This window comes from Ochotona curzoniae, unplaced genomic scaffold, assembly GCF_017591425.1.
Source record: "Ochotona curzoniae isolate NIBS_2020 unplaced genomic scaffold, NIBS_Ocur_1.0 contig_2294, whole genome shotgun sequence".
In the NCBI taxonomy this organism is placed as follows: Eukaryota; Metazoa; Chordata; class Mammalia; order Lagomorpha; family Ochotonidae; genus Ochotona; species Ochotona curzoniae.
In genome coordinates, this window is record NW_024465405.1 from 3,901,831 (window position 1) to 3,920,736 (window position 18,906).

Genomic DNA, 18,906 nt, shown 5'->3' on the forward strand with positions numbered 1-18,906 from the left:
GAGCAGAAGCTCTTGGTCCAGCTTCCAAAAGATTCGAAGCCTGTCCCTGGCTGGCCCTGGCCTGCTGGCCATTGCCGAAGCAGTCCCTCTCAGCCAGAAAGCCCTTCAGGAAGGGGAAAGACGGATGCATGGAGCGGGAGCTATTTCCATTGTCATGACTCAATTGTCCTGCCGTTGGGGCTTGATGTTGGTGTATTTATAACTCCTGTGGGCTCCGGTGTAACATGGTTATTTGAGCTGGGTGGGGTCATGTGACCGCTGAGGATCACCCCCAGACGATGAGGATGCTGGCAGCTATCAGGGCAGAGACGTGCACACACAGCCAGTCGGGAGGGCTCGGCTCTGTATCCTGAGCGCTCGCTTCTTCAGCTGAAGCACACCCAAGTCCTCTGCCTGTTGTGGTTTGAGTGAGCAGCTTGTATACTGACCTCAGTGACCCAGGAGCCACTGAGCGGGTTTGCCGGTCTGAAAGCGAGTGCCTCGTTTAGGATGTGGGAAGGGCGTCTAAAGTCAGAGGGACGAGCACAGAGCTGGGGAAGTCGCAGGTGAGCCTGCATCTCTACCCCACGACAACCAGGAGCAGGAAGCAGTGTGGCTGAGCCTGCGTGGCTCACAGGATCTCAGTGTGATCGGGGCCATGGCCACAGCCTCTCGGAGCCGCTTCCTGCCTGCCAGGCCGTGCCATCCGCTTTCTGCTCGGCCCAGCTCCCTTCGAGGCAGACGCAGACATGACAGTTCTGACCCACCAGGCAGTGGGAACGGCGGTGAGGCTGTGCCGTGTGTGCAGGCCGTGGAGCTGTGTGACGCTGCCTGAAGCTGGGAGGAGGAGGCTCGGACTGGCCTGTGACCCATGCTGGAAGTCTGAGCTCCTAGCATCAGTGTGCTGCTGATTGCCCAAGGTCAGCAGGTCTCTCCCCAGAGGGGATCTAGGTTACTTCTAGGGGTGTGGAGTGCAGGGGTGAGGCTGGCCGGCCAGCTGGTGCTCTGCCATGCCATCATACACCCTGAGAGTGGAAGAATGCGGGGGCAGCTCCGGTGACTTGGTCACAGTCTGGGCTTTTCCCTGCCTCCTGCCTCAAGACTTTGCTCTGAGGCTGCGGGGCGTGTCCCAGGGCTGCCTCCCTTGTCTTTGGCATTGTCACCTGCATATGCGGCGCCTCAGCCCAGGACCAGGGTGTCGGGGATGCCTGCCCTGGTCCCCTGCATTCCCAGGCCTCTGCCTATGCAGTGCCCTCTCCTGCAGTTCTGTCTCCCCTCTCACTGCCTGCTCACCCTCGACGAACCTCTGGCACTCAGCACCCCCATGCCCTCCACCTGATCCCTGTGGGATGCTTCCTGAAGTCTGTCCTTGTCCCCTGATGGTGCCCTGCCCCTCTGCCCTGCTGGCCTCCAGCTGTGTCTCCTGGAGCATCCCTGCCGTGCCCAGGGCATCACACACAGAAGTGCTTGGTCTGTGACCCCATCACACTTTCTCAGCGCTCCCTCCTCTGAACTGCGGCCCTCTGCTGCCTTTTTCTGCCCGGAAGCACGGCACAGGAATGGCCAGGGGGCCTCTCGGAGGCTTGGTCGAGGGCTTTGTCCAGACATTCACTGCCCAGCCACCCTGTCAGAGTGCAGGGCTGCTTCCCGAGGCCTCCCGAGCCTGTGTTCATCTGACACTGCACGGGGACTCTTAAGATGTTGTTGCTGAATACTTGTTTTTGAAAGCAGAGCCACAGAGAGGAGCAGAGAGAGAAAGATTTCCTTCTCTGGCTTACTCCGCAAACAACTGCAGCCGGAGGTGGTTGCCAAGCAGCCAGGATCCTCCTTCCGGGTTGTCCTCGTGTGTGCAGCGTCCTAAGTGCTTGGACCTGCCTCTGCTGCCTTCCTCGGCGGTGAGCAGGGAGCTGGTTCAGGACTGGAGCAGCCGAAACACAAACCAGAGCTGCAACCGAAGCTTAGCCTACTATGCCACATGCCGGCCTCTTGTTTCTGCCTTTTAAAATATGCTTTCTTATTTATTTGCAAGTCAGACAGAAAGAGTGCCGGTACCCAGGTCCTTACAACAGCTGGCCAGCTAGCTCTCCCCTCTGAGTGGCAGGCACCCGATGGCCACTTGACCCATCGCCTGCTGCCTCCCGGCTTGGCATCAGCAGAAGCACGAGGCAGGAGTCAGAGCTGGTGACAGATCCACGCACTCCCCGTTCGGGGTGCAGGAGTCTGACTTGTCGGGCCAGACCTGCCTTGTCTCCACCCTCGGAAGAAAAGGCTGAGTCCAAGTGGACTGTGGAGGGCCTGGGTATTGATGGGTGACCGAGAAGGGGCAGGCCAGGGTTGTGGGAACTGGCGGTCTCCTCTGCCCATGCGCGGGAAGGTGCAAGGGCCTGCAGGCTGCGGGGGCTGGGGGGCCGCTGCCCCAGCAGGTGAGCCCTGGGCATGTCCTCCCTCCCTCCCTGCACTGAGCACTGCTCAGGGCCCTGCCTAGGGAACCCCTCTCTCCAAGTGCAGCCCTGCTGCTGGCTTTGTTCCCCCTCAGGCGGATTGTTTGTGATTACAAAGATTTCTGAAGGACTGGCTCTAGCAGGTCGGGACCAGGATCCAGCTGGAGCCTCCAGTGCCCCCTCGGCCGGAGGGGGCTCACAGTTACTGGTCACCGGTTATTTTTAGAGGGTGGGGGCTGGGAGGTACATCCAGAGATGAAAGCATTTCCTACTAAATTTAGCTGCCCAGGCGTGCTTGTCAACAGCTTCACGAATTACAACTGAGCTGGCGTCCAGTGTGAAGAGGGAGAGCTGGAACTGTCTCCTTGTAGCTTTGAACATCGTCCGGGGGCAGGACGGCCTCCTGAGTGGCGTCTCTGGGGTGACTGAGTGTGGCTGAGAGCTGCTGTTTTTTGTTTAAGGGACAAGAATAGCCACATTGTTGACCAGCACGGTGACCAGACAATGGAGCTAGACACCTACTCATCTGATACTTAGGGGACTTGGTGTCCTGGGTGTGTTGGAAGGTTGGAGTGACTCCGAGATAAAAACTCGCCATGCCTCTGCCTTCAAGGACTGTGCAGGGAGGACTCTGCCGCTGGAGGACGCCAGCAGGGGCGACGTTTTTTTCATCCTTCCTGCCAGCAGGGCGGCGGCACTGGGTTTCTCAGTGCTCTCAAGCTAGCTGCTCCTCCACCTGTGCTTGCTCCGTCCAGACAAGTTCATCTCCTGCTTGTCGGTTTTCTCCTTTCCCAGTGTGGCAAAGCCAACGTGCAGCCTCAAAGCGCAGCTCGCAGCTCCCCTTGCCTGGTGACTTCTGTCCACATGAGCTTGTGAGGGTGGAGTGCTTGTTCAGATCTTGGCAGGCGTGTGATGTAGACCAGAAGACTGGAGTTTCCCAAATGGAAAGATCAGGGTCCTTTAAAGGAACATCTGGCTAAGTTATTCCACCTGCAGAAATAACATGCATGTTACCATCACAGCTGTGTCAAAACTTTGGGTGTAAAGTATGGTCAGTTAAGCATTTTAAAAAAATACCACTGGCCGGACTCCAGCCCTAGCGACTCTGGGGGGCTGTGGTTGGAGCCTGGGCCCCAGGACTGCTCTCAGAGGCCCATGCAAGAGCCGCTAATGGGCTGCTGTGGCCGAGAGCCACTGCTTGCAAGGACAGTCGTTCTCCTCTTCAATGCCAGCCTCATCTTGCAGTGCCGTGTAGGAGCATGGGCGAAGAAGGGTGGGTGGCATGTGGTACAGAGCCCGACACGGTCAGGTGCCCCAGGCTCTCAGCTGAGCATGAACAGGCTTGGAAATGGAGCAGCCAGGACTCCGACTGGCATTCTGACAATGGGATGCTGGTGGCACCACAATGCCAGCCCCTCTTTCCCGGTCTTGAGGTGCCAAGGTTGAATTCGGGTGGCATGAATGTAGTGAATGAGCTGAGGGGCTCAGTCCCTGACTTTCTGGGCCCCCTCCGGGCTGAAGGAGGGCGTGTTCTGCAGCCAGTCATTCCCTTTGCTGAGTCACTTGTATTACACACAGCATGTTTCGGAATGTTCCAGGTTCTTCCTCTGTCTCTCCTCCTCTGTATATCTGTCTTTCCAGTAAAAATAAATAAATCTTAAAAAAAAGTTGCAGGAAATATGTAATGAAGAGTATGAGTTTATTTTGGTGCAAAAGTTTCAGTGTGGTGGTACGTGGAAAATGCATATCGTGAAAAAAACACGCAAGGATGAACATTTCCTGCGATGGGACTCACGCATGATCGCGGTCGTGTCCCAGCAGCCACGAGTCCCAGCTCATCCCAGGCTTTCTGCTCCCAGCCTTGCGCTGACAGGACAAGTGTCTCCCGGGGAATCACGCAGCCTGGCCTCGCATGGGGCCGGCAGGTTCAGAGCAGGGCCGGGGCTGTCCGCACAGCAGTGCTCGCCGCGCCTTCAGGCTGCGGTATCCCTGCCCCTTTCCCCCTCGGTTCTGGTGTAGGGCCGGGGCTTCTGTGCTTCCTCTGTCGGGCTTCTTTCTGGGGTCAGTCAGCATCCCAGGACGTTATCAGACCGGGTTGGACATGGCAGCACTCTGAGCATACTTCCTTATCCACGCCGTTGCCCTGTGTTAGCCCGAGCAAGTGTGCGCCTTCAAAACAAACTGTGAACCACCACAGACAAGGGGCCGCTAGATCCTGGAGTCACCACACTGTGAGGCCACCTGCTCTGCCTTCCTACGCCAGATCCAGTTCTTTCTTTCTGTTTTTCTTTTCTGAGTTTTTTCTCGTAAAGCAAGAAGCTGGGCAGGGGTGTCTGGCTCTGTTGTGCTAGCTCGCAAGACGCAAGGGACCCTCCCTGCCAGGAGTCCCACGGACGTGACCGTGGCAAACCGCCGAACAATGTCAGCATCACACCTCATTGAACAAAACATTAAAACACTTCCCTTCCTTGGATTAAGTGCGTCTATTAATAATGACCTAAATTGTCTGCGCTGATTTGTCATGATGGAGGAATCTCATTTGCATCATGTGGAGGACCCCAATGCGTCGGGGGAGGGCGGGGACCCCCACCTCCATCGCCGAGCCCTGTACAGGGAATGCCAGCAATGGTCACTCCAGTGGTCCACAGCTGCTTTCCTTGGTGGCCCAGGAGGACTCTGCGGAAACTCGGCTGCAGAGGTGACCTCGGAAGCCGCGTCTCCGCGTGGCTGGGTCCACGCCGGGGTGGGCAGGCGTGGTGCCGAAGCAGGGGCTTGTAGCCCTGGTGGGCCGTGTATTGATGTGCTGCAAGGCGTTATCACTGAAGCTTTTCCTGATAACAGCGACCAAGTTGCAACTGTCGTGGGGATTTAATCACATGATGAGATTGCAGCCGCGCCTCTTGAGACAAATTGCCCGCTCAGCCTGATTGTTTGTGCTCGGTCTCACACAGCGCACAGGCCTGCTCTCCGGAAGCCGGCTCACTGATTGTTCCGTTAAGAAGGAGGTGCTCGTGTAGCCGCCCTGGAGGACCGTCTCCAGCTTTGCAACTCGTCATTGCCAAGTGCGCCGAGTTTCTTCCGATGGATTCAAAGTTTTTATTTTCTTTTTCGGTTGGGGAAAGATTACAACCTTCAAATCGCCATTTTTACTAATTTTAAAATGTCAGATGGGACCAGCACCATGGCGTGGTGCACTGGGCCTTCACCTGTGGCACTGACATCCTGCATGCGGCCTGAGGTCCAGCCGCTCCACTTCCCGTCCAGCTCCCGTCCAGCTCCCTGCCTGTGGCCTGGGAAATCCACACTGTGGCGTAAGGCCTTGGGCCCTTGCGCCAATGTGGGAAACCCAGAAGAATCTCCTGGCTTCTGCCTGCAAACTGGCCCAGCTCTGGCCATTGTGGCCATTTGGAGAGAGAATCTCTCTCTCTCTTCTCCCCCTCCCCCCCCGCCCCAGTAACTCTGCCCTTCAAATAAAAATAAGGTAAATCTTTTTAAAAAGTTAGATTGGGACTGGGAGCAATGGCTTATTGGCTAAATTCTTACCTCTCAAGTGCCAGGATCCCATATGGTCACTGGTTCGTGTCCCACAGCTCCACTTTCCATCCAGCTCCCTGCTGTGGCCTGGGAAATAGAGCACGGCTCAAAGCCTTGGGACCCTGCACCCGTGTGGGAGACCTAAAAGAAGCTCCTGGCTCCTGGCTTCGGATCAGCGCAGCTCTGGCCATTGTGGCCACTTGGAGAGTGACCCAGAGTTGGAAGATCTTTCTCTCCTCACTGTAAAAATAAAATTTGTCTTTCCAATAAAAATAAATCTATCTTTTAAAAATGTTATTGTTTGTGTCTATCAATTTGTGACAGACTGTTTCAAAACTCAAGGTTTGGCAGAAGTCAGTGATATTGGTGTGTCCATCATTCGCAGGGCGAGATTGTGTTCACTGGGACATGCGTAGGACACGTGGCGTGGCCCAGGTGCTGGCAGCGGAGGGAGGAGGGCAGTGGGGAGCCTGGCTGCTGGCAGTGGCACATGCCATCGGGCAGCTGGAAATGGGGATCTGAGCACGGTCCCCGTGTGTGCACAGCCCTGCTGTCTAGGACATGGGAGAGCTGTGGGCAGGTCGGCACCTGGACTGACCCAAGCATGGCCGGGCAGTGTCACAGAACACCTGCTCCCTCCGGCAGTTTGACTTCCAGAAAGCACTCTGCCAGGTAGCCTTCACCTGGAGACCATCGGGGAGCCCCCTGCGAGGACGAGGGTCACGTCCGCTCACTGCGACCAGGAAGGGCCTGAGGGGGGACGGGGTGAGTGCTGCTGGTGGTGTGGACCAGCTTCTTGATCGCCTGTGATGGCAGGGGGTGATTGTGGAGTGCCATTCCTAATTTGGTATAGATTAATTTTCTTTCCAAATTCAATGGAAATTAATTACTGGGAAAAAAAAAAAAACAAAATGGGGAAAAGACCCAGATGACAGACCACGGACCATATTGCTGCCTGCTCTCGCACACACATGCTCCCTGCTCAGCAGCCACACCTGCCCTTCGTCCTCCAGGTAGGCTTGCCTCAGCAGGTGGCAGCAGGTAGCATGGCACACCCCAGAGGGAGGCACACACAGCCCCGTTCTTCCCAGTCTCCGAGCACTTGAACCTATGCATTCCTCAATTTCACCACTGTCTCCGGGAGATGCTGGGGAGGAATTTCTCCCTAACTTCCTGCTCTGTTCCTTCTCCCCCTCTTTCTTGGACTCCAGCTGTGTAAGCTCGGCCTTCTGTCTCAACCATCTTGCTTTCTGTGCTTGAACCTGGCATGCTGTCTCATGCCACCAATGTGCGGCTTGCTCTTCTATCATCTTGTCTGTAATTGCTGTTACCTGGAACAGGCCAGCCCTGTTTGCAGGCCTGTGGACAGCAGCCTCCTCGGGTGCCCGCGCCCCCCCTTCCCGCCCGCTACGGGGTGCGGGTGGTAGGGAAGGAGGGAGTGTGATGGAGCAGGCAGCTGGCAGCCTCTCCCCCCACCAGTGCCCTTTTTACCTATGTAGCAGGAGAATTTTCGGATGCTCCCTGCATTAGAAGGCCTTGCCCTTGGCCAGATGGTACAAACTCCTGTGTGCAGGATTCCTGGCCTCTCCCTTCATAGCCCGTTTTTGTCCCCTCCAGCTCGCACTCCTGTCTCTTCTCCCCCACTTCCCTATATACAGGGTACCCTGCCCTGCACATCCCACGTCAGCTGCTCTGCTCTGTCCCCCCACCCCCGGGCTCCCTTCCGTTCCAGTGTAACCCTCAAAAACACGCTCTTCCCCCCACGGCTTGTCCTAGGAGCTTTCCAAGCGACTTGGCCCATTTATGTGATTTTGTATACACATAAATGGAGAGTGAGAGTCCCCAGCCTGGCTCAGGAGGCAGGTGCTGAGGTGATGGGCTGGGGCAGGTGGAGCAAGGCTGGCCCGAGTGCAGGTGCTGTCGTCAACGGATTCCTTCCAAATATTTGCTTGTTTCTTTTAAGATTTGTTTATTTTTATTGAAAAGTAGATTTACAGAGGGAAAGGGAGACAAAGAGAAAGAACTTCCAACCGCTGGTTCACTCCCCAAACGGTCGGAGCGACTAGAACTGAGCGGATACGAGTCAGGAGCCAGGAGCTTCTTCCGGGTCTCCCACGCGGGTGCAGGGTCCCAAGGCTCTGGGCTGTCCTCTACTGCTTTCCCAGGCCACAAGCAGGGAGCTGGCTGGGAAGTGGAGCAGCCAGGATGCAAACAGGCTCCCATAAGGCGTCCCGGCGCTTGCAAGGTGGGGTTTGGCCGTGGAGCCATCGCTCTGGGCCTGAATGCTTGTTTCTGAAGCCGAGGGCCCTGTGGCAGGATGCTGGCCCGGCTGGGTCTCAGCGAGGGGGCAGCGGCCTCTCGGCCATTAACCTCATTTCTTTTTGTTCTCAGAACTCTCCAGCATGCCTGGGAGTGACGCTAATAGAAGTATGTCATCAGCATACATTATGTCTTTATTAGCCTGTTCCTCAATTTTGATTCTGGAAATATCCTGATTTGGTCTAATTGCAATTGCTCTGCGTTCCACAGGCAGTGGTGGTACAAGCCTGGGGCGGGCAGTGGCAGGAGCTGAGGGGCGACCCTGTACGGTTGTCCTTCCGATCCCTTTGCCTTGGAAACTGGACTGTTGGTTCTAAGCTAGGCAGCTCATCACGAAGTGACTCCAGCCGCTTCGGGGGAAAGGGCAGCTCGGGCGGGTGTTGTGTGGAGTGCTGTGCACTCGGTTCTGGGTGGTGCGAGAGATTTTCCCAAACGTAAAATGAGGGTGGTTGTTGTGGCCATTTTCTCCCTAAATAATTTAACTATATTCAAAGATAATCTGATGTTATTGTAGGAAAGTGTATTTCTAATAAATTCCACTTGATCTGGGTGAATCAATTCAGGCAGCGCATAATTGAGTCTGCTAGCAAGGACTTTAGCAAGAATTTTGCAATCAGTGTTAATTAAGAAGATGGGACAATAATTTGTGCATAATTCCGGATCTTTTCCTGGCTTGTGAATCAAAGTAATAAGAGCAATGCTTGGGCTGGTGGTGGGCTGGTGTCATTAGGTGCTGATTTATAAGTACTTAGAAAGGTTTAATTTCATTTCGCTTCGAGCAGGGTCTCCCTGGCAGGGAGGGCAGCCGCCCTGGCTGAGTGCGTGTCCTCGTGGCCCTCCCCCCCCGCCATCACGGCCCCCGGCTTCTCATTTCTGCCTTCATGTTCTCGTTGAGCACCCCACCCATTCATCCATTTCTTCCCCCCTGAATTGTTGGAAACCAGGGACTCCCGACTTTGGGTGCTGTGTGTGTGCACGTTTGTGTGTTCTATGAAGTCACGGGGCACACTCTCCACTGATCTGCCTGGGTCTCTGGGTGCCTAGGCGGCCCAAGCTCTTGAGCAGGAGTCAGCCATCTCACCACTCTCTTCCTACTGGCTACTGACCACTGGGCAAACCTCTGGGACTTTGTGAAGCTGCCTGTGGGATCAGCCATGGGCTGGAGTGTGGGTGCCCATGATATGGGGTGGGGGAAGGTTGGGTGTGTGCTGGCTGTGGGCTGTGGAAGCTGTGTGGCCCTCACCCCCTCTGAGCCCTGCGAGACTGGGGAGCAGGAAGGATAGAGGGCAGCGTGGCGCTCGGCCATGTCCAATCCTCCCCAACTGTCTCAGAGGAAGAGTGGACGCAGGGCTGACAATTCTGGCTGGAGGACTTTCTTCCCTACAGCCTCTGCCCACCTGATCTCATGCCCAGGAGCTCAGGACACAGTGGGGCCATACCTTCACTTCCCACTTTCCTGGACCTTGTATCTGAGGAGCCCCCTTCCGCTGCAGGAAGGCTAGGAGAAGGTCTGCCCAGGCTCTTAGGAGGCAGCCCTCCTGGGAGGACCAGGGGTTGTTGGCCTCATGACGCTCATGAGTCCCAAAAGATGGTTTGGATGATCCCATTGCTTAAAATGAGGAGATGGAGGTTCAGAAAGGGGGTCAGCAACTTCAAGGTTAGAGGCTTTTGGGAATCTTGCCCTTTCTGCTGCCCCAGAGGCCACTGTCAACGTGTTTGCTCTTGCCCTGGCAAAGGAAGAGGAGGAGCTGGCACTGGGTTGGCTTGTGCTTGGCGGGTGGGGGTCTTCCCGGGGGAGCAGTGGACACAGGGGAGAGCCCAGGGTCAAGGTCCCGGTGAGTGATCGGACTCCTCCCCAGGACCCCCGCTTCCACACGTGTGAACAGTTCACTCTGTATCTGCCCTTTCTCCACCTATACGTGCTGTGAAATCTCTTAATAAAAACCCAATTAGTCTTTCTTTAACTTTCCTTCAGATGCTTAAATACCATTACCCCAAACACAACACAATGCCTCTATTTTTCTATTTCAATCAAGCATTCAAGTAGCATCTTGACTTGTATATAATACATCACCAGCAGAATCCTAGAATGCTGACACCCTTAATAATAGCAATTAGTAATCAGTTGTTTCCTAAGTAGTCTGATTACGCCAGTTACCAAATTGTACAGTTGACGCATTTGGGGGGCAAGATGGGTCTCTGCACCCCTCCCCCAGCCACCCTTTCCCTCTTTCCGTTCTCTGGTCTGGTGAGCCAATTAGTATTGAAGAGAGGCAAGGACAAATAATGCAATTGTCGTGAATATTAAGCAGGAGATACTTGGCTCCAGCAGAAGGTAGAGTTGGAATCTTTGTGGAGGATATGTCTCAGGGGCACCCGTGGAGACACGCTTGTACCCACCCAGACCCCCGGGCCAGTCACTGCAGCTGGGGCCATGCCCCTGGGAAAACCAGCAATGCCCAGCCAGGGGCCTCGCCCTCAGCAGGTTCTGGTTGAGTTTGAAGTAGCCAGGCCATGGGGACTTGAAAGCCAGCCCCACACGGCTGCTGCGGGGCCTTGCGGTAGGTGGGTGTCCGCTGAGGCTCAGCCCTGTTCTGATGGATTATACACACACACACACACACACGGACACACGTGCACACACCGAGGGCGCATCCCTGCTCTGTGGGATTGCACACACAGTCTACTGTCCTCCAGCCATCCCTAGCCTCCACTTCCCCCACACCTGATGATGGAGAGAAGTTTAGTGTGGCAGTAGAAATTGCTGTGATGGCGACAGGGCAGGCCACGTCCATGCCCACCCCCCCCGCCTCCCAGCACTGTGCCAGGCTGCACCGGCTCATCTTTGGAGAACAGCAGGTCTCCCTGCAAAGGGGCAGCCCTACATGGTGCCCACTTCATGTGGGATATGACCTACGGTGCCTTATCTGGGTGGGCTGCTTTGACCACTTCTTGGACTCCAAGGGCCCATGTGCACCTGAACTCCTCCAGGCAAAGCCACTGCCTCTGTTTTCTAACCTGATCCGCCCTCTGCTGCTCACACCGCTTCTACCCCCACCACCCTGATGCTGCCATGGACACACGCCATCTGTTCCACTCAGTGGGAGCAGCAAGTGAAGCCAATGAGTTGGGTGCCAGGCCCTGCGGTGCCCACCCGGCCATTCAAAAAGGAGTCATTTTCTTCTTCTTATGCTCTCACAGCATCGTCTGTTGAACAACACCAGGACTCTGCTGCAGGCATCCTGAGGATGGAAACGCATCCCTCTTCCCCCACCCAATGCCTTTGCCAACAGCGTGGCTCTGGCTCTTCTCAGTGGATGTCCCCTGTCCAGCTCAGCACTGTCCCCTGCCTTCTCCCAGGATCCACCTTCTTGCAGAGCTGGGGTTCCTTGCTGATGCCAATGGCCGCTTGCTCACGGGATGTGCCACATCATCAACTTAGAAATCAATCTACTATTGGTTCATTGGATTCTGAATCTTGCCTGCAGATACTTTGGCACAGCCAGACCTGATGTTGCCCACCTCTGCCATCCACTCCTGATGTGGGCTGCTTCTCAAGGCCTTTGCCATGGATCCTGACCACCCTCTGAAAGCGCACACTAGCTTTCCCGGACCCCATCATGGTGCTCCACAGGCGTATACCTTCCCGTGAAAGCAACCGTGGGCTGCCATGCGCAGCGTGGGTGAATCGTGGTGCCAGTTTCAGGTAGCAATATGGCCCCTTTTAGATCGCAGCTGCACAGAGGCCTGGAGGGGAAGGACCCTGGGGAGCAGGGCAGTGAGAGACTCCTCAAGAGCATCAGCATCACCGACTCCCACCAGGAGGCCGAGCTCTGGGTTCAGAAAGCAAAGCGGGGGCAGGCATGGTTCCAGACTTCAAGTCCCTAGGGTTGGGTGTCATGGAGCCATTTCTGGTCCCTGTGTTCTCACTGCCAGGGGCCCCGCCTGATGCCAAGCATCGCACTGCAGGGTCTGTGCTTCTCTGGCACCTGGATGAAACCCCAGGGGGAGCTGCGTGTGTTCCCTGTGCCCCATTCCCACCCACCAGAGGCCCTGCCCTGGTACGATAATCTGATGTCTTAGCTTGGGGCTCTGCCATCCACTCCTTACCTGAGCCCCCTTTTCTAAGCCTCAACCTCAAGGGACGGGCACAAGGGCACAGCTGATCCGTACGCTCCTCAGACTCGACCTCCAGCTCGCCTTCTGCTCCCACCCCCGGGCGAGCTCCTACAGACATTCTGTTCTGGGGTTGCAGCTCCTGGACTTGGAAGAGCCAGGGCAGGAAGAAGCAGGAGCTGGGGCTGGCATGGTGGCATGTGACACCTGCACCCCACATCCCAGGCCCAGCTCCCTGCTGATGCATCTGGGAGGGCAGTGCCGGATGGTCCAGCCACCCTGTGAGAGGCTAGATAGAACTCCTGGCTCCTGGTTTCAGCATAGCACAGCCCGGGCCATTGTGGCCCTTTAGGGAATGAACCAGCAGATGGAAGATTTTTTTTTTCTCTCTCTCTGCCTGGGTCACTCTGCCTTTCAAATGTGTGTGTTAAACTGTTTTTCAGAGAAGCCAGAGCAGGAGCTATTCCTTCTCCAAGCACCTTTGCTGGAGTTCCCCAGGGAGGCTGCTCAGGAAGTCCCCTAAGCCTCAGGGAGCCCCAGCCAGCACAGAGAGCTCCATGTCCCTGCACCGATGTCCCCGCTTCCCCCATGTGTGCATGTGTGTTTGTGGGTGCGTACATATATGCACACTTCATGGGTGTTGGGAAGGGAGGAGCCTGCCACGTCCCCCGAGGGCCGAGGCTGACATTGCAGGTGCTTGTCCCATCAGGTGAGACAGCATCCTGTAACGCAGAGTAAATTACAGGACGGGAACGCACGTTGAGTGAATGTGTTACAAGAAGACGTTATATACACTGACAGAAAGGAGAGAGAGAGGGAGGACCCGGATGGATGCAATGCAGGCCAACAGGCAGAGAAACGCCAGACCCTCGGGATGGCTCCTGGTGCTGGCCAGTTAACAAGGGGCAATAGGGCCGTGAGAGATCTCTGTGTGCCAGGGAATGCTAGCACTGAGCCACAGCCCCTCCTGTTCCCGGGGGTCTCGGGTGGAACACAGCCCCTCGAGGGCAGAGGGACCCGAGGCCCTTTTGGCTGACAATACGGAACCGAACCTGCAAGTTCTGTGTCCTTGTTCTAGCGGCGCTGGCCCTGGTGGTCTGCCGACTCCAGGATCTCATCCTCAGCTAGATGCAGGGGAGTGAAGCTGCTGGAGACGCTCCTTGTGGCGTGGTCGCAGTAGTGGCACCGCACACCAGTGCCCTCCAGGGCGGGTGTTGCATCCAGTGAGAGATACCTCCAGCAGGCAGGGGAGGAAGGTGTCTGCAACAGACACCTCAGACTGTTTCAGAGATCAAGAGAGCGGAGCAGCAGCTCTTAGCTCTGGGAACAGGAGACATTTTCACAGGCGAAAGAAGCTTGGAACCAGCCAAGGCCGGGTGGGTAGGATGGTGCCAAGGGTTACTCCGTAACACCTATTCATGTTGTGATACATTGTTGCTTAGGTACATGAGGTGTCAAACACTAACAATGCGGATGAGCAAAGCCCTGTGGTCCTGAAGGAGCGATCTCACACAACATTGCCTGTGTGCTGGTTCATGTCCCGGCAGCTCCGCTGCGCATTCAGCTCCCTGCTTCTGCCCTGGGAAGGCAGCTGAGGACGGCCCAAAGCCTTGGGACCCTGCACCCGCGTGGGAGAACCAGAGGAAGCTCCTGGCTTCAGATCGGCTCAGCCCTAACCATTGTGGCCGCCTGGGGAGCGAATCATCAGATAGAAGATCTTCCTCTCTGTTTTTCCTCCTCTCTGTATATCTGACTTTCCAATTTAAAAAATCTCGGGAAAAAGAAAAAAAGAGAAAGAGCTAGCACGGAGACCCTGACAAGGTACAGCTTCGTGCTGCAGAAGCTCCTGCCGCTGCCTGGCCCACCCGTAGGACCGCCAAGTCCGTCTTACGCCTGTCGTCAGAGATTGTTCCTTCAAAGCCATTTAGGTAATCCCCACGTGTAGCGGTTAAACCTGCGCCTTGTCACACCGTGGGTACCCACAGTTACTGCGTACTTTCCCAAATAGATGCATCACTTTACAAGTCCTCGACTTGCTAATCAGATAGATGGGTAGATGATAAGTGACAAAAGATAGCTATAGGTGGGTGATGGATATGAAGCCGATATTGGAGGACCACTGCCTTTTCCTACCAATCAACCTTCTGTCTGCTGGCCTGCCCCCCACCCCAGATGCGACAGCCCCGTTTGGGATTACCTAACAGCACGCCGGTGGGCAGCCGAGCGGCCGGGTCCTTCATCCAGTCATCACTGGCCAATGATCACGGCGTCCACGGGCTTGATCTCCGAGCAGATCAGTTCCCCGACTCGCTGTTCGTCCTTGGCCTCCAGCGCGGCCTTCAACCTCCTCACTAAGGCGCAGCTGAGGGGGTAGTCGGGGAGGTTCTAGAAGCTCAACATTGTAGTGCTGGCTGCGTGGGGCCCAGCCTCCCTGCTCTCCTAAGCCAGGTCCAAGGTTAGCAGCCAGGTCCAAGGTTAGCAGCCAGGTCCAAGGTTAGCAGCCAGGTCCAAGGTTAACCGGGGAGGGCGGGGGAGGGCGGGGGAGGGCGGGGAGGGCACAGCGGCTTGCTGAGGACGAGGAGGGAGCCAGGGCTGTGGGTGGAGGAGGCAGGGGCACCGTGAGCTCCGGGGCTGTGGAGGAAAGGTGTGTTCTTGCGTGTTCTCTGCCAAAAGCTGGCCTGTCCTCAGACTTCCTACAGGATGCTGTGTGAGTGTGTATGTGTGTGTGTGTTGGGAGGTGTTGCTGGGAGCTAGTCCTGGAAGACAGAGATAACGCAACCTTGGGGAGGCGGGGAGCTGAGGCCTCTGGCTCCCCAAAGCTGCTGCACTTGGCCCGGAGTGCCCAGGCCCCTGAGCACGCAGGGTGAGGTCCCCAGGGATGCGGGTCCCTGGGCTTCTTCAAGGACCTCCCTGCCTCCCTTGGAGACGAGGCCTCCTGAGTGATGACTTGAGGGACACTCGGCAGACAGGCCCCGGCAGAGACATTCTTGGGACTGCTGGCCTCCAGGAAGAACATGGGCCTGGACAATTCTGCCCATGGTTGGCCAGTGTGACAAAATCATGTCACAGGCTTATCTGGGAGGCTTGCGGATTCTCTCTGGCTAAAGATGAGGGTTTTTGAAAGGGACCTGGAGCTTTGCACCTAGAAGCCTTACAGCTGCTGCTGTGGCATAGTGTGCTAGGCTGCTGAATGCAGCACCAAATCCCATATGGGTGCCGGTTCAAGTCCTGGCTGCTCTACTTCCAATTCAGCTCCCTGCTGACGTGTCTGGGAGAGCAGCAGGGGATCCAGGAGAGGCTTGGAAGCAATGCCTGACTTCAGGCTGGCCCAGCGCTGGCAGTTATGGTCATTTGAGGAGTGAGCCAGCAGATGGAAGATCTCTCTCTCCCGGTCTCCCTCCCCACCGTAACTCTTCCTCTCAAATAAGTAAAAGAAGATTCTTAAAAATGCCTTCCTCTTCTTCCTTTTGCATAGACGGGTTGAGGGGCAAGGAGTTAGCACAGGCCAGAACTGGGTAGACCAAAAGGTGAGGGCAGCGGCTGGCCAGCCAGCCTCACACCCAAGGGAGGCGAGGCGGAGCCCTTGCTGGGCAGATCATAAGACGCCGAAGCCACAGTGCGCTGTCTTCATTGTCGCGCTGTCTGCTGGGTGTTTAATCAGTGGCACATGCACTATGCTAATTACGCTGGCTAATTTTGTTATAATGTAATTCTTTATCAACCCTGTGATGTATAAATCAGGAATTGGGATGTAACTAACACAAATTATATTTAAGGCAACATGAATTTCTCTATTTCGGTATGAAATCATCTCTGTTCTTCGCCTGGCGTGGCCCAGCCTTGGCCTCTGTCTCCGCAGCCTGGACCGTCCCTGAGCAAGCCACCCTCTTCCCCCCACCCGCTCCCGAGAGCTGATGTTTCAACATTCTCCTTCAGAGACTGCCCTTGACCGGGGTCATCGGCGGTGGGCAGGGCCTGGCTGCCTCTAAAACAGGCAAAGGTGGCTGGGTGTAAGGGCTGGTTTGGGGATGTGGTGTGTGCCAAGCTTCTGCCCGCATGCTGCTGGCATCCCAGGTTGGAGTGCTGGTTTGAGTCCTGGCTGCTTCTTCTCCTAGCCAGCCTCCTGCCAGCGAGTCTGGGAGAGCAGTGGAGGTTGGCCCGGTTCCTGGACCAACTCCAGCCATTGCAGGCATTTGGGGAATGAAGGAGCGGTTGGAAGATCTCCTTCCTCTTTCTCTCACTTTCCCTTCAAATAAAGATATTTTTTGATCAGGTGGCTTCGGCCCTCCATCTCTGGAGGGCACTGAGAAGCTTGTGTTCCTGGGGTGTTACTCTGCACACGTGTTACTCGTGTGCAGAGCCCATGTTCCCATGGGAGCATGGATGTTACTCGTGTGCAGAGCCCATGTTCCCAGGGGCACATGTCTGTTACCACATGCAGTTGTTTTTACAGACCCTCACAGAGGCTCATGTGTCCTTTCTGGAACTTTCTCTGCCAGGCCAGTTTGCATCCTGAAGGGTGGGACTGGGACAAGGGCTCTGGGGCTTGTGCCCTGGGACTCTACCTCTGGCATGAGTTTCCCGGCAAAGTAGCAATGCCAGATGCACATGAGCTGCGGCTGGGGGCACACCTTGCCATGGTGCAGTGTCATGAGAGGAAGCAGGCAGCCGGGGGCGGGCTGAGTACTGGGCCTGACTGTGCATCTTGGAGGAACAGGCAGGACATGTCCTTGTCTGCAAACAGGAGGTGAGCTCCCTTACAGATCATGTTTATATGTGTGAAAGACTCAGAGAAAGAGAGAGATACTCTACCTGCTGATTCACTTCCCCAATGGCATTAGGCTGAATCTGGCCAAAGCCGGATCCCAAAGCCCAAGATCACCTGGGTTTCCTGCCTGGGTGCAGGGGCCTGAGCACTTGGCTCATCCTCCATTGCCTTCCCAGAGCCTGTATCAGCAGGGGGCTGGATCAGAAGTGGCACAGCCAGGATTCGAGCCTGTGCCCATATGGGATGCCAGGGTTGGGATGATGGTTACATCTGCTATCCCATGGTGCTGGCTCTGGACTCACTTCTGAGGCTGCCATGTCTCTGCTGTCCTCAGAGAGCTGCCTTGCACCCCAGGGGGTATACAAGTGCACCCCCGGAGGACTCTGGGGCCACCTGTCCCTCCCAGGCCAGCCTGGCAGTGCTGGGTCCTGATTCCCAGGCCGCAGACTCCCGCCGGGCCCTCACCACTCTCTTTTCTCTCCCTGGTCCCATGACTCTCCTCCCAGCCCCAGGGGCCCAGATGCTTCTCCCGGTGCTAGCAGCTTGGTGGCTTGTCTGCAGATCCCCAGGGATTCCATCTTTGTGCCTTTCTCATCCGTTTTCTGCTTTTGTGTGGGAAGGCATCTCCTGTTTGGTGGTAGACAGGCTTGGCAGCCCCTCCCCAGCCTGTAGGTGCTGGGCACAGCAATGTTGCCATGTCGTCGTCGGCCAGTCACTGCTTGCACGGCTCTGTTCCAGGCTGGAAGCAACACACTGGGATGTGGGGGTGCACTGCAGGGGTGGCATCCCCGACCACTCACCCGAGAGCTTTGTGTTTCTTTGGGGACATGTAGGATGGAGCTGGCCAAGCTGGGGTGCAGATACGTTCTGTGGATACGCCATCCAAGGTCAAATAGAACAGATGAGTCCCATCTGTCTACATGGGACATGCTCAGAGTGTGTTGTGCTGCCATAGTTGGGAGCACAGCGTGTACACACGGCACGCTGGGATCGTTGCTCATTGCGGGCGTCAGGAACCCTTTGCTTCTGTCCAGGATTTGTGAGTCTGCAGACTCTTAGGATTCTTGAATCTATGGGCTTGTTGATGGGAATTTTGAAACTCTTGGGACATCAACTCCTCAAGTAATCGGAACGTCCTCCCTTTTGTTCTGGGGCCCCGAGCCTTTCGGGCTGGTGCTCCTGCTCAGGTCAGGGTTGTTCTGCAAAGGTTCTTGGTTGTGATCTGTGTCTTTTTTTTCTCCCCCAAAACTGACAGAGAGGCAGAGACACAGAGGAAGGGAGAGGCAGAGATCTACCATTCTCTGGTTCTCTCCCTGAATACCCTCGATGGCCAGGATTGGGCCAAGACAGGGCCAAGGGCAAGCTGAGGTCTCCCTTGTGGGTGCTGGGAGGCGTTGCCTGTGTCATCATGGCTGCCTCCTGGGCTCTGCCTTAGTGGTGGAGCTGGAGTTGAACTCAAGGACTCCAGTGTGGGCTGCGAGTATCCCGGTCAGTGGGAACTGCCAGATGCCTGGTGCCTTTCTGCAGGTGTCATGGATGTAGGTATGTTTGTTCCTCTCAACAGCCCTGTGAGGCAGACACCTCTGCTGCTTCCACTGGCAGGTAGGGCAGCCCGGGGTGGAGTGGGGCAGGTCGCTGGCTGAGATTCCATTGTTGCTTGGTGGCCTTGCTTCTCGGTCACCAGTGGTGCCCGCTGTGCCCAGTTCTGCCCTCTCAGCCTCTTCTCCAGCCTTTCCTTCTGTCCTGTTG

The 18,906-nt window shown here is 56.1% G+C and overlaps 1 protein-coding gene across 1 annotated transcript in view; it reads right to left on the reverse strand.

Annotated features, from left to right (window-relative positions):
- The window catches only part of ASB18 (ankyrin repeat and SOCS box containing 18), a 44,401-nt gene extending 26,927 nt beyond the window's left edge, over positions 1 to 17,474 (reverse strand). Inside the window, 3 exon segments of the mRNA XM_040972429.1 lie at positions 14,587 to 14,648; positions 14,650 to 14,774; positions 17,460 to 17,474. Of these exon segments, the coding sequence (XP_040828363.1) occupies positions 14,587 to 14,648; positions 14,650 to 14,774; positions 17,460 to 17,474 (202 nt within the window).
- Between the last annotated feature and the right edge of the window lie 1,432 nt (positions 17,475 to 18,906).